We start from the raw sequence: 14408 nt of genomic DNA on the forward strand, positions 1-14408 counted from the left end.
ACCCCGCCTACGTGGGGAGCTGGGCGGGGAGAGCGGGGCTGGTCCATGTGACCCCGAGCGGGCGGGGGAGTTGGTGATGAAGTAAGGAAAAGGGAAGCGAGTACAAGTATTCTTTTATCTGAGTCGATCCCTTATATTGAGCCCCATATCACAGCACAATGGATTTCCTGCTGACTTAAGATAGTTGGGATCTAAGTCCGATTAGAGGTGAATTTACAAACATTCTTCCCCTGCACCTAGTCAAGTGGATTATTCCAAAGTCTTAACAAGGTTAGTTAGAAAAGTTAGGCTTTATTTGTGAGGAAATGGAGAGCTCAGCTACGTGGCAGAGTGGTCTTTTGCGGGGCTGGGGTGTCTGTGTTACTATAGGTATAGGTTTAAAGCTTGCGCAATACGCAGGAGGCTCCTAAAAGGAAGAGGTCAACACAAGTATTCATCGTCAGGTCAGGGTCTCCTCTGGCTTCTGTTGAGATGAGTGTATTTTCCCAACAACAAAAGAAAATAGGGATCAAACAAATAATATCTTGTGAATAATTAAAATTTGAATGGAAGGAATCAATTTCTGGGACATGTAAAGGGTTAGATTTGCTGAAGATGAAAGGACAGATAGATGAGAGAAAAATGAAAAGACACACACAAAAATGGAAAATAAAGAAGACTATAGAACTAGTGATAAAAGCAGAAGGATGCCATTTGAAGAGTGTTTTGGGCTGCTCTAAGTTAAAACTGAGGGTCAAATCCTTTTCCTCCTACGTCCCCCACCCCTACCTCTGCATTTGCTCCAGGCATCAGGTTTCCTGTTTTGGCGTTAGGGAGCTCTTCTGGGCTTAAGTACCACCTGCTTGGAGGCCACATTGCGGGTGTGTCAGGCAGAAGAGTTAAGCTACTTAATTTTTCTAGATTCTAGGCTCACCCACCTTTTGCTTAGGTTGGGAGCTCAGTGGCCCAGGGCCTCCAAACAGATCCATCATGCCAGAATGCACGCAAAACCCAGCCAGTGGATGTAGATAGGTTGATGTGGATTTATAGAACAGTTCAAACCCCAGTGTTCACTTTTCTCAGAGCTACTTCCCCACCCAAGTCCCTGGGGCAAGCATTTCTGAGATAAGTAGGCTACACCCTCGGGTTAACTACTCCAAAACTTTTTGGCATCCTGATCTGGGGCTGATACCTCCATTTCATCCACCATGCCCAGCTGCTTCTACCAACTCTTGGAATGCCTCATCTCCTCCACTTCTCTCCATCTGCCTCCTCTGAGGAGTAACTAACTGCTTCCCTGCTCCCTCAGAAACCTAGAGCCATACACTTGACCGGCAGCAGGGTAAAGGCCAGAAACTTAAGGTCTTGGTTCCCTGTACTTACCACACTGGGTTGGGAGAGGAAGGTATAGGGTGACACCTCTTTTCCCTTCCCTACCTCTCGTGCCATGCCCCAAAACTCAGACACGGTCACATTCACTCACAGTCATACGCACAATCATGCACACACAGCGGCGAAGAAAGGTGGGATGGGGAGGAAGGGAAGTTTGCACCAAACAGCTCATGAATGCAACTTGAAAGATTTCACACGGCAAAAGGCAAAAAAATAAAACACACACATAAATTTAAAAATAAAGAAGTACATGCCCCTCCCCACAGTCTCTTTCTTTATCCAGGGACTGGCTCAGCCCCTCCATGTAAACCCAGAAGCTTCCTATTCCCTCTATTCAGCTGGAGCTTTTACAGGGCCTGGGTCTTCAGTTCAACAGGTTCCCCTGTGCCCTCTGGTTGTCCATTGGAGTCACTGGGCCTGGCACCCTTGAGAATAGACAGTCTCTCAGAAACACTCTTGAGCCGGGGGAAGAGGAGAAAGTCATAAAGGAGACTGCCCAGGCCTGCTCCAATGATTGGGCCCACCCAGTACACCTGCAGGAAGAGGAAAGGAATAATCAGGTTTGGGGAGGGGACCAAGAGCAAGGCTGCTCTGTTTCCAACCCCATTGTTGTAAAACACACATCCTGCACTTGGCAATTACAGCTGGGCACTATTTAAGTAGAAATCAGTGTTTGTTTGTTTATTTTAAAACTTTAGACTCCTGCACTGCCTGCACCACAGAACTTACCATTTCTTTTCCGACTCATTAAATTATACCTTTATCCCACACATTCTTAGCACATGTATATTCTATTTTTTGCTATAAGTTTGTACTAGTTTCCATATTGCTTTGAAAATTTCTTTTTAATTGTGGTAAAATACACATAACATGAAATTTACCATCTTAACCATTTCTAACTGTACAGTTCAGTAGTGTTAAGTATATACGTGTTCTTGTGCAGCCCATCTCCAGAACTTTTTCATCTTGCAAAACTGAAATTCTATACCTATTAAACAACTCCCCATTTCCCCCTCTCCCCAGCCCCTGTTACCTACCATTTTGCTTTGTTTCAATAAATTTGACTACTCTAAATACCTTGTATAGGTAGAATTATATAATATGTGTCTTTTTCTTTTCTTTTTTCTTTTTTTTTGGCTGCTTCTGGGTCTTTTGCTGCCTGTGGGCTTTCTCTAGTTGCAGAACTTGTGGGACCTCTCTAGTTGCAGAAAGCTGGGGCTATTCTTCATTGCGGTGTGTGGGCTTCTCATCGTGGTGGCTTCTCCTGTTGTGGAGTATGGGCTCTAGGCGCACGGGCTTCAGCAGTTGTGGCTCGCAGGCTCTAGAGCGCAGGCTCAGCAGTTGTGGCGTATGGGCTTAGTTGCTCCGCGGCATGTGGGATCTTCCCGGACCAGGGCTCGAATCCGTGTTCCCTGCATTGGCAGGCAGATTCTTAACCACTGCGCCACCAGGGAAGTCCCCAATATGTGTCTTTTTCTGATTGGATTATCTCACTGAGCATAATGTCCTGAAGGTTCCTCCATGTTGTATATAGCATGTATAGAATTTGCTTCTTTTTGAAAGCTGAATACTATTTTATTGTATGTATATACTACATTTTGTTTATCCATTCATCTGTGAGGGACACGTGGATTGCTTCCACATTTTGGGTCCTGTAAATAATGCTGCCATGAAAATGGGTGTACAACTCTGAAAAATTTTTTGAATTATTTTCATACGTTTAGCTGGTATATGGCCAAACAACACAAAAATAGCCAATTTTTATTGAGGACTTATTCCATATCAGATTCTGTGCTAAATATTTCACACATATAATTTTCACATTTATTTCTCATAACATCCCATTTTGTAGTTAAGGAAACTGAGATGCAGAATGATTGAGTTATTTGTCATGGTCACACATGAAGCTAATAAAGTGCTAGAACTGGGATGAAGCCCAGGCCCATTTGTGCTCATACATATCCTGGTCTCTGAGAGTAGAAGCTTCTGTCTTCCTGATCAGTATTCTGTCCTCTTAGCTCCTAGTTTGGAATCCAGTGAATACTTAGTAAAACTCCCTAACTAACTAGTGAAGGAACAATATGAACGAGAGCCTATCTTTCTAGCAAAATAACGAATCCTGCTCACACAGGCATGCAAACTCTGCAGCCCCCTTAGCTGAGTGTTGGTAGAGCAGTCAACACATCCAGATGGAAAGCAGGAACCAAACCTGGGAACCTGCAGTCCACACCCATGCAGGAGGGCCTCAGGATCTTGCCCTTCTCCTCTCACTCACCCAGTGGTTGGTGAAGTTTCTGGTAAGAATGGCAGGAGCAAAGGAGCGGGCAGGGTTCATGCCTGCACCAGTATAATACATCTGCAAAAGACACAGTTGTAACTGAGACACTTCCCGCCCACTCCACCCCGGCTTCTCTCCCACCACCCACCTGCCCACCAAGGGTTGGCAACTTGCCTCCAGCCAGCAGCAAGTAGGGGAGAACAACCTGCATGGAAGTCCCACAGTGGGGTGAAGTCACTAATGCCCCATCTGGTGACAGACTATGGATCCCCCAGCAAAACCCACATCTACCCATGATGCATGCCTTTCCACCTTGGGGTCAAGAAGGACTAGATAAAGCTATCACAAGAGAGGAGAATAGGGACTTCCCTGGCAGTCCAGTGGTTAAGACTCCGCGCTCTCAATGCAGGGGCATGGGTTTGATCCTTGGTGTGGGCAGGAAGAATGCTTAAAAGTCAACAAAGGCTTGGGGGACCGGGAATCCTTAAAAAAGAAGTTGCTCCCCTCTCCTGCTTACCCCAAAGAGGTGCCCCAGGGTGAGGGAGAAGCCAACGGCCAGGGCCACGGAGCCCAGGCGGCCATTCCGCCTCTCGTCGTATGTGGCAAAGATGCAGAGCACGAACTGGAGCGTCAGGAAGATCTCCACTATGGTGGCCTGGCCCACACTCACCCCAGGGTGCAACTGGGCAAAGGAAGAAGAAGGGGGGCAGTGCATTAGGGCTGCCACAGCCTTACCTACTCAAGGCTTCCCCGGCAGGAACCCCCTTACGGCATCCATTCCGTAGAGAGGAAGGATAATACAACCTCTTTCATAGTAATTGTATTTGCTCCTTAATTTCTCCTAATAATACTCCTTCATAGTAGAAATAAATGCACCCACTAATATGGATGAGGAAACTGAGGCCCCATAAGGTAAAATAAGTTTCTTCAAGAACCTGCAGGAGTTGGAAGAAAAGCTGGGACCTGAACTCAGGTCCAGGGCTCTATGACTTCCTTATCCCTCCACAGCACCTGTGATCCTCCCCACCCTGAACACACACACACACACACACACACACACACACACACACACTGTCCCAGACCCTGGGGAACTGATCTACCTGCACTTCAGGAAGGAAGTCAGGGCACCAGGTTCCCCCAGCCCCACTCAGCCAACCATTACCGTGTTAAGTGCTAGGTTTCCTCGGACGGCAGTCGGGGTAACACTGTACAGCACGGCAGCCCCAGCCACGGCTCCCAGGAGTTGGGCTGCCATGTAGCAGAAGGCACGGAGCAGGGACATCTGGGAGCCCACAAGGAAGGCGAAAGTGACTGCAGGATTGACATGGGCTCCACTGATGTGGCCCACAGCCTGCACCAGTGTAGCCAGGGCCAGGCCAAAGGCCAAAGCCACCTGCAAGATATGCAGTGGTCCAGGGGCCCAACGCAGTGAGGCCCCTAGCCCGAAGAAGACATAGAAGAGGGTGGCAAAGAACTCAGCAGATATGGCCCTCCAGAAGGAGGCTGACCGCAGTTCCCACATGGCACGGGGGATAGGCACAATGCCTGGGTCCCTGATACCCCCTGGCCTGATCTGGATGGACAGCCCCCTTTATAGAGGACTTTTAATCCCTGGGAGGGGCAGGCTGAGGTGGCTGGCCCAGCCTCTTAACCCCTTCACAGCTGCAGAGGGCTGGGACCACTCTTGTGCATCGGATAAAGCTGCTGCATTTTCCCCTCCCTCCTCAATTGGGAGATGAGCACAGCCATGGGTGTGAGGGTGGGGATAGGGTCAAGGCTCATGTCAGGCTCTGAGAGAAAAGGACTAAGAACAGGGGAACTGGAGGAATCTGTCTTTCTCAAGTCAAAGTTGGGGTTCATAGTCCTGACTGACATCTATATTAGAACATTCCTCAACTCTGCTTGGGAGGTTAGTGAAGCTGAGTTCACTTCATGGAGTATTTGACTGCTCCTGGGGGCCTCCAGGTTCCTCTGAACAAGCCGGGGTAAGGGTGGGGGTGGGGATCAAGAGTGGGGTCCAGCAGGGAAGTTGGATAGTTGAAGAGAATCCTTTAGTTCTCTGGGATTAGAGGGCCTTCTCCCATTGGCTGGTTTGGTCTGGAATCTGTGGACCCTGCAGCTCTGGGACAGAATAGTTCTGCTGCGTCTGGCTTTCTCTGAGCCCGGGTTCCCTCCCCCTGACCCATGCCAGCACCTCCCTTTCCAAACCCTCAGCCTGGCCTTTTATTTTTATTATCTATCTATCTATCTATCCATTTATTTTTTGCCACACCGCACAGCTTGCAGGGTCTTAGTTCCCAGACCAGGCATTGAACCTGTGCCCCCTGCAGTGGAAGCTTGGAATCCTAACCACTGGACTGGACCGCCAGGGAATTCCCAGGCTGGCCTTTTAAACCACAGAGATAGAGAGCAGGAAAATGCTATCTTCCATGGATAGGCTGAGAGTGGGGTTGGGGAGCTGGGGAGGGGAAAAGGGGTGAGTAGTTAAATCTCAGACTCAGTTTGTACTTCATCTTTCCTAACTCTAAGATCGTAGCAGGAAGTACTGAGAGGAAGGAAACTGAGTCATGCCTATGAAGCAATGGGAGTGTCTAATTCCTCCTAAACTGGCTGTGATCAGGACACTGGAGTCCTAAACCTCTATGCCTAGGGAAAGGTCTGGGGGTGTGGGTATCTGGGGAAGCAGGCTGGTCAAGGAGAGAGGAAAGGACAAGATGAGGAAGAAAAGCTTGGGGAAAGAGGTTCAGTTGTGGACAGGCTTAGTGAGGGACTTGGGATCTAGAGATGGGGGCTGTGTGGTGGCGGAAAAGGCAGAATGGGACACACTGATAGGCTCCACCATCTCCACATCGTGGCAAGTCACAGAGATCACAAGCTGTTCCCGTGTGAAACACCGGAATTGGGAGTCACATATAGGCTATTGAGAAGGGGATGTCATGAACAAAGGACTATTCTGTGCAGTTGAAATCCATAAAGAATAGCAGTAACAACAAAAATCCTGGCTTTACCACTTTCTAGGTGGGGAAGTTACCCCACTAGATACAAACTCCAGGAGGGCAGGGACTTGTCGATTTGCATGCAAACCCCATGCTTGACACACAGTATGCAGTAAATAAGTATTTGTTGAATAAATTAATGTAAGCTCTCTGAGCCTCAGTTTTCTCTGGATCAAATAAGGTAATGTAGGTACAAGCCCAGGATGGTGCCTGGCACAGAACAAAGCACTTAATAAATTGGAGTCATTTGATGAGGGTTTTATCAACAGGAACCATTAACCCTATAGCCTCTTATAGTAAGGAATAGAAGGGCAAAGAGCAGCTAATTTGGTGCCCTTGTAGACACCAAATAAAATGGTTAAATTTCCTTATTTGGAGCTACCAACCTCTCTCCTTCACTCTTTTTAAAAATTAATTAATTTTGGCTGTGTCAGGTCTTCGTTGCTGTGCAACGGCCTTTCTCTAGTTGCTGCGAGCGGGGGCTACTCTTTGTTACGGTGCGCGGGCTTCTCATTGCGGTGGCTTCTCTTGTTGCGGAGCACGGGCCCTAGGCGCCCAGGCTCAGTAGTTGTGGCACGTGTGCTCCATAGTTGTGGCTCACGGGCTCTAGAGCACAGGCTCTGTAGTTGTGGCGCACGGGCTTAGTTGCTGCGTGGCATGTGGCATCTTCCCAGACCAGGGCTCAAACCTCTGTCCCCTGCATTGGCAGGCAGATTCTTAACCACTGTGCCACCAGGGAAGCCTGTCCCCTTTACTCTTTATCAGATGTTGATAAGAACCCCACGGAGAGCTGAACCCCAGCCCATTTCCTTTCACATCAGCCTCCCTACTTAGCTGAATGCCAAACTTTCAAACTAGGGATGAGCTCTCAAAAGCTCACATGAATTTTTGCATATCTTTACATGTAATTAGCATACACAATGTTTTCTATTAGCCTAGCCTCCTGAAGGAAAAAAAAAAAAAAAGCTGTGTCTCCCTTGTGGAATGGAACCCAGCCTTCCCCAAGACTGCTGCTTGGTATGGGTGGGGTTATCTATGCCAGTACTCCAGAAGTCACTGAGAAACCCACTGCCAGCCTGCCTGGTCTACCTGCTGGTGAGCCACGGCAAACTGGAAAGTGGAGAAGAACTTCATGCCCTGGCCCTGGCCTATATAGTTCCTCTTGCTCATCTGGAAGGGACCAGAGATGCTAAGACCAGGGGTGGAGGACACATACATCCCTCCCACTGGCCCACAGCTCCCACCATCTATCCACAAAGGCAGCTTTGAGCAGAATCTGCAGCAAGTCACCCAAATTCCTGAGCTGCTGAGCCTGACTCATTGGCCTATTGCATCGTATTGAGTGGCTTAATGAGAGGATGCACAGAGCAGGGCTGCCCCCTCTTTTGTTCATTCCATAAAGTCCTAGCCATCCACCCTCCTTAACTACCTAATGTCGTCCTACTCAGGGAGAGGGGCTGCTGCTTACCTGAGAGACCAGCTAGGCTGCAGTCACCCATGGCAGTACCAGGTAGAGGAGGACTGAGGCCAGGATGGCTGCTGTGTCTGGGCCAGAACATAGGATACCCGCTTGAAAGGGTCAAGCCATTGGGCCCAGAACAGTGCCAGTGGCAGGGCCGGATTTGTCTGGGCCCCACTGACCTCATTAAAAACCTGTGCCAGGCTCACCACTACCAGCCCTCCAGGCAGGCGGTGAGAGCCTGTGCCTGACACGGAGCTCCCACTGGGGCATGATGCCCTAAGGACAAGCCCCATAAAGATCAGGGTATCCAGGCCTTCAGCCAATACCTCTCTCCAAAACCGCTGGCTCTGTAGGTCTTGGGGGAGAGGAAGGAGAAGGGAAGGCGGCAAGATCATGCTGTCTTCTCCCCACTGTTCTCCAACCCCTCTCCTCCTTAACCTCTCTCTGTCCCCATCCCCTTTAACAAACTCTCCCAACCAGGCCTCAGCCTCTTCATTCTGTACCTACTGACCCCCAACCACCTGTTGTGAAAGGAAGGAAGAAGGACTAAGAGACAGAATAAGGAAGTGATCAGAGAATAAGGCCCCCTTGGTTGGACTGGGATTTATTTTTTGTTTTACTATTTTTTAAAATTCTGAGGCAAATTATTTTTATATTTATTTATTTTATTTCCTTTATTTTCTTGGTTGCGTTGGGTCTTAGTTGTGGCATGCGGGATCTTCACTGCAGCATGAGGGATCTTTTGTTGTGTCGCGTGGGCTTCTCTCTAGTTGTGGCATGCGGGCTCCAGGGCCCGTGGGCTCTGTAGTTTGCGGCACGTGGGCTCTCTCGCTGAGGCTTGAGAGCTCAGTAGTTGTGGCACGGACTTAGTTGCCCTGCGGCATGTGGGATCTTAGTTTCCCAACCAGGGATCGAACAAGCATCCCCTGCATTGGAAGGCGGATTCTTTACCACTGGACCACCAGAGAAGTCCCTGGACTGGAATTTAATGGCAGAGAAGAGGAAATGTCTTGGCTTCAATGGGAGAAGGATGGAGTCTATAGAAAAAGATGGTGGTTTCTCCTCTCTCCAGGAATCTGACCTCCCAGGTCACCATTTTGCCAGCCTGGTCTGGAGTCTCTGTTGGGTGTCCTGCTCCAGTTTGGAGACTGCTATTCTAGGTCTAGGTGGGTGGAGTTGGGAGATGAGGAACAGTTGTTTCAGGTACTGGAGAAAGAGGCAGCCAGAGAGATGAGAGCTCTGCTCCTGTGTCAGGGAACATCCCTCATCTCCTTCCTTCAGCCAATACAGAGGAGCCTCATCCCTCAACCTGCCACCCCTAACCCCAGTCACTGCCCTTCCCAAGGCAGCCTTCGACATTTGTACTCACACATTCTCACACCTAGGCATCCACTCTCCCCAACCTCGGCGCTTCTCTCTCCTACCAAGCTTTTCTTCCTCCTTAGCCCTTCAACCCCAGCCTCACTGAGTGAGGGGCTGGAGCTTATAATGGCTTCAGTCAACCAGAGGTACTCACAGTGAAAGGAGAGACTCATTCTTTCACTCCCTAATCATCTCTATGAACCTGGGTTTCAGGAGCCAGAGAGGTAAAGAGGAAAGCTAATGTGTGGATCTGGAAGACAATGAAAAGAATTCCGGGGAAGGGGAGGTAAGGCTGTTCCTATCCCTCACCAGAAACAAAGTCAACCAGTGAGAAGGTACCAATGCTGAAAGAGCACTTGGGCCACTGGAATGGGCAACGGAAAGCACCTGTGAGGAATTGCCTGGGAGTGCAGGGGATTCTTGGGGTCAGCACTCGGGATCACCCAGGACACACCCTAGTTCATCTTTGGCTTCTTTTCTGGCTAGTTTGTTCACTTTTTTGCTACCACTCTACTCTATTCTTGTATTTGGGGCTCTTTTCAAGGATTGCCAACGAAGTTTACTTCTAGATTCTCCACCTTTCTCTCTTCTGGCCTTAAGTAAACATATAAACATTTTTGAAGTTTTTTCCACTAGGAACTGCAGAAATGGATAAAAGGGATTTGTAAAGTAAGAAACTTGGGGTAGTTACAGAGTTATTTTAAGTCTTACTGGCTTGTGGTAGTAAACATCCTGGAGTCTCATCTAGCTCTACACTTGATTGAGTTAACTCTTGGTTACTAACCATCAGCCTTTCAACCTATTTATATTCCTGGAGCTAGTGATCCTAAGTTTACTCCCCTCTTCAATAAAGAAGGCCCGATTTCTGTCCCATAGAGGTGCCATAGGAAGCATAATCCACACTACTAGGGATCAAGTGAGTCTATAAAGCTTAGGGAATCTTCAGGCAGAGCTACTGGTCTTGCTTCATTTCTCCACAGTGGGTCCCATGTGATTACCCACTACCTTTCTGAAGCTCCTCCCTAGCCAGCCTGTAACACCAGGACCTAAAGAATAACCCAAGTTTGAGTTCCATAAAAATATCTACTTTACTGACCATACAGGATTGTACGAGGATCAGATGAGATATGCCCAAGCAATATAAACAAGTTGGCTGCCTTAAAGTATAAATGAACTGATTCATGAATTAAACAGATATAAACATGATTTATGATTATTTAGTATTGACCACCCTCTCTAACAATTACAATGTGGTTGAACAGTGATATGGTCCTGAGGGGCTGGGTGACCATCCATCTCTGCTTCTACCATGTGGAATCTCTATCCCAGCCCCATATTTAGAGTGCCAGGTCAGCATGTAACCCAACTCCATTGTGTGGACAGTTTCAGTAGGACAAAGGCTGCAGCATAGCACAAGCTAGCAGCCCCTTTGGCTAGCTCCTGATGGCCCCCCTTCTCTCTCTTTCTCTGGTTATGCTTTGCTGACTGCTGACTCCTGGCAAAGCCCAGAACAATCACCAAGCTCTGAGTGCATCATCCCTCTCCCACTCATAGCACTTGGAAAAGACCAGGACCCCCACATGTTAGAAATGGGGTAATCCAAGAAATAAAGAGTAAATACACTGGCCTATCCTGTCCTTTCCTCCTTCACTACTTTCTTTCCTGTGGAGTCAGATACAACTCCAAGCCAGGCAGACCAATGCTCACTATGGGTCAGGTCCTGTTCCAAGCACTTTATGTGTGTTATCTCAGATACTGGTATTCCCTCGGATTGCACCTTCAGTTTATTCCCTAATTACTCTAGTTTACATCCTCTCCTTGGATGACTTCATCTAAGTCATCTCCTCCCTTGAAATTTATATCCATATATCTATGGAATGGTTTACCTACTTGGGTGTCCCACTGACCACAAATTCAGCCTGTCCAAAACTGAACTAATTATTTTCCCCCATCCAAACATGCTTTTCCTTCTGTATCCCCTCATTAAGTCAGAAACCTATGTATCAATTTTCCTTCCCCCATCCTCTCACTCCCATCTAACAGTCACCAAAGTTCTATCAGTTCTACCTCTTGGATAGCTGAACCCACACCATGTCCCACCTAACTCTAGTGGCCTTGGACCCTGCTTAACAGTTTCTAGTCTCATCCCCTCCAATTCATTCTCCATGTTGCTGCCAGCCTGACGTTTGTAAAAGTACCTGTAATTTGTCACTTCCCTGTGTTCCCTTCAACAGCTCGTGAATGTCTGAAAGACATTCTTATCAGGGCATACATGACTCTTCATCATCCAGCCTCAACTTTTCTAACTGCTCTCCTCATCTCCTTAGCATGAAACTCCAGCAATACTATGCTCCTCGTTGTTCCTCAAACACCCACTCTGCTTCATAACCCAGTGCTTTAGTCTAAGCTGTTCCCTGTAACTTGAATGTCTCTTCCTCTTTCTTCTGTCAGGTAAAATTCTATCACTTCCTAATTATTATGCATGGAAATGTTAAAGAGTTAATTACTTGTTCATTAGCAACGAGGCAGGTAAATCATCAGAATGAGGGTGAGTTTATCAGATGGATAGTCAGTCTGTTAAAGTGAAATAATGCAAGCGATGACAGGTAAGACACTATACCCTGAGCAGGGAATAAAGTAAGAGTTGTGTCTAAGTGACAGTGTGAGGAATGTGCAGTGATTGCTTCAGCTCTCAGGACCAAGTGGAACCAAGGGAGAAATCCTACAGAAACAGTCCTGGAACTCTTCTCTCATTACTACCAAAATGCAAAGTATTGACAGAGCAGGACTTTACTGAAGGAAATGTCACCTTCACGCCTTTCCTCCCAGGCTTGAAAAGAATAGAAACCTCTCTTCTCACATACTAAGTAGGATGAAAAGGCTGGGCCAGGCTGACCCCTGGTGGAAGGAATGAGCTATTGCATGCAAGAATCAGCACAAAACTCCCTTTTGAAAAATTTTAAATTATTTTAAAAATATTTATTTATTTGGCTGCATTGGGTCTTAGCTGCGGCATGCAGGATCTTAGTTGCAGCCTGCGGAATCTTTCGTTGTGGCACGTGGGCTCTCTAGCTGCGGCACACGGGCTTAGTTGCCGCATGGCATGTGGGATCTTAGTTCCTTGACCAAGGATTACTCCCGTGTCCCCTGCATTGGAAGGCGGATTCTTAACCCCTGGACCACCAGGGAAGTCCCAAAACTGCTTCATTTATTCATTCAAAAATAGTGGACTTCCATGGTGGCGCAGTGGTTAAGAATCTACCTGCCAAAGCAGGGGACACGGGTTCGAGCCCTGGTCCGGGAAGATCCCACATGCCGCATGAGCCTGCTCGGCAACAAGAGAAGCCACTGCAAAGAGAAGCCCGCGCACCGCAACGAAGAGTAGCCCCCATTCACCACAACTAGATAATGCCCAACCGTCCAGCAACGAAGACCCAACACAGCCCAAAATAAATTTATTAAAAAGAAAAAAAAATTCACAACCTAATGATGAGGTAGGTAGCTACCTCTCTAAATGTTCCCACAGCAGCACTGGGGAGAAGGTAAGACCAGTTAGAAAGCCAGTGCAGCAGTCCAGGGGAAAAATAATGTGATAGGGATTTAATAACAATCAGATATGTGAAGTGAGGGAAACAAAGAAGTGAAGGGCTTCCAGGTTTCTGGCCTGGGCAAAGGGCTGGTTGTGGGTTGCAGTTCACCAGTCTGTGTAGAAAAACGAAGTTAGCTTTAGACATGTTAAATTTGAGGTGACTGGGGGACATTCAGGTAGAAATGTCCAATAAGCTTTTGGATATACAGATCTGGAACTCAGGAGAGAAATATGGAGTAGAGATTTTGAGAGTTCTCCAATAGGTGATAGTGGATTCTGCCTTCGGGGAGAAGGCATTAGATGAAATCTTGAGCAAACTCGGGTTCCTCCACCTGAGAAAACCAAATATTGAGTTAAACCTTCCATTGCCAGTCCTGAAAACACAAAACCAACACTTATTTATTAGAACAACTGCCACTTACCCAGTGATTGCTATTTGTCAAGATGTATCCTAGGTAATTCTCTCGTTTAATTTTTACTACGGTCTGACGGCTAGACATTTTCGTTTTACAAATAAGAACATTAAGGCTCACAGAAGTTAAGTGATTTGCCCAGTCACACAGAGGAGCCGGGTTCGAATAATACAATTATTGTTTAATTCTGAAATCTATACCTTTAACCATCTTGTTACACCATCTCTCTAAACGTCCTATTTAGTTAAAACGTGAACAGCAGTCCTCTCCGCGGAAAAATTGAATAAACTGTTCCGGATGCAACCAGAACAGAATTCACTAAAATGGCGGCTCCCTGAGGGGCGCTGGCTCTCTTACGTCATCACACTGCGCTGCTGCCTCTCGCGCACAAAGTGCCAGGGGATCAGGCGGGCAGGTGGAGGGGGTCTCAGCCAGTGCGGAGGGGGGCGGGGCGGGGGGCGTGCCCTGTTCATCCGTGGCGTAAGATGGCGCTGCCCCTTGGTCGTTCGCTGTGCCTGAGCCGCTGGGGAGCCAAACGATTGGGGGTTGCCGCCGTAGATGCCCGCAGAGGTAGGATTATATCATTTTACTCTCTTTTACTTCCAAAATAGTTTCCGTCTGTTATTCCTGGAGCCCGCTCGGAGAAACAACTCCAGCCCCTTCGACTCATTCCCCCTCCCCCACCGCGTTGGTCTTGAGATTCCAAACCTGGGACACTCTCTGGTTTCTTTAAATTCCAGGGCTTCCCCAGTCCGAGTTTTTCGGATCCTTGGGCTGCCCATACTAAAGCGCCCCCACTGTCTTAACCGCTTGACGTTCCGACTCTTCCGTGTTTCCTCGTGATCCCTTGACTGCCTGTTTCAGATCGGAATATGTACGTCACTGGTTCTAGAGTTCTAGCGCACGTCATTATCCAGTCTCTTTGCTCTGCCCGCAG

General features: G+C 47.9%; 2 protein-coding genes across 2 annotated transcripts in view; one reads left to right on the forward strand and one right to left on the reverse strand.

The window, feature by feature from the left end:
• On the reverse strand, positions 1-5211 carry MIP (major intrinsic protein of lens fiber). The gene is made up of 4 exons (XM_022571455.2): positions 4812-5211; positions 4167-4331; positions 3647-3727; positions 1-1904 (listed from the first exon to the last, which is right to left on the reverse strand). The coding sequence occupies exons 1-4, from the start codon at positions 5169-5171 to the stop codon at positions 1719-1721; spliced, it is 792 nt and encodes a 263-aa protein (XP_022427163.1). The 5' UTR covers positions 5172-5211; the 3' UTR covers positions 1-1718.
• Positions 5212-13917: 8706 nt separating this feature from the next.
• SPRYD4 (SPRY domain containing 4) overlaps positions 13918-14408 on the forward strand; it is a 38210-nt gene continuing 37719 nt past the window's right edge. The window contains exon 1 of the mRNA XM_022571828.3: positions 13918-14041. Coding sequence (XP_022427536.1) covers positions 13957-14041 — 85 coding nt within the window. The 5' untranslated portion in view covers positions 13918-13956. The remainder of the gene's footprint in view (positions 14042-14408) is intronic.

This window comes from Delphinapterus leucas, chromosome 11 (assembly GCF_059928025.1).
Source record: "Delphinapterus leucas isolate spDelLeu-1000000601 "Yukka" chromosome 11, BTC_Dleu_Yukka2, whole genome shotgun sequence".
Classification (NCBI taxonomy): domain Eukaryota; kingdom Metazoa; phylum Chordata; class Mammalia; order Artiodactyla; family Monodontidae; genus Delphinapterus; species Delphinapterus leucas.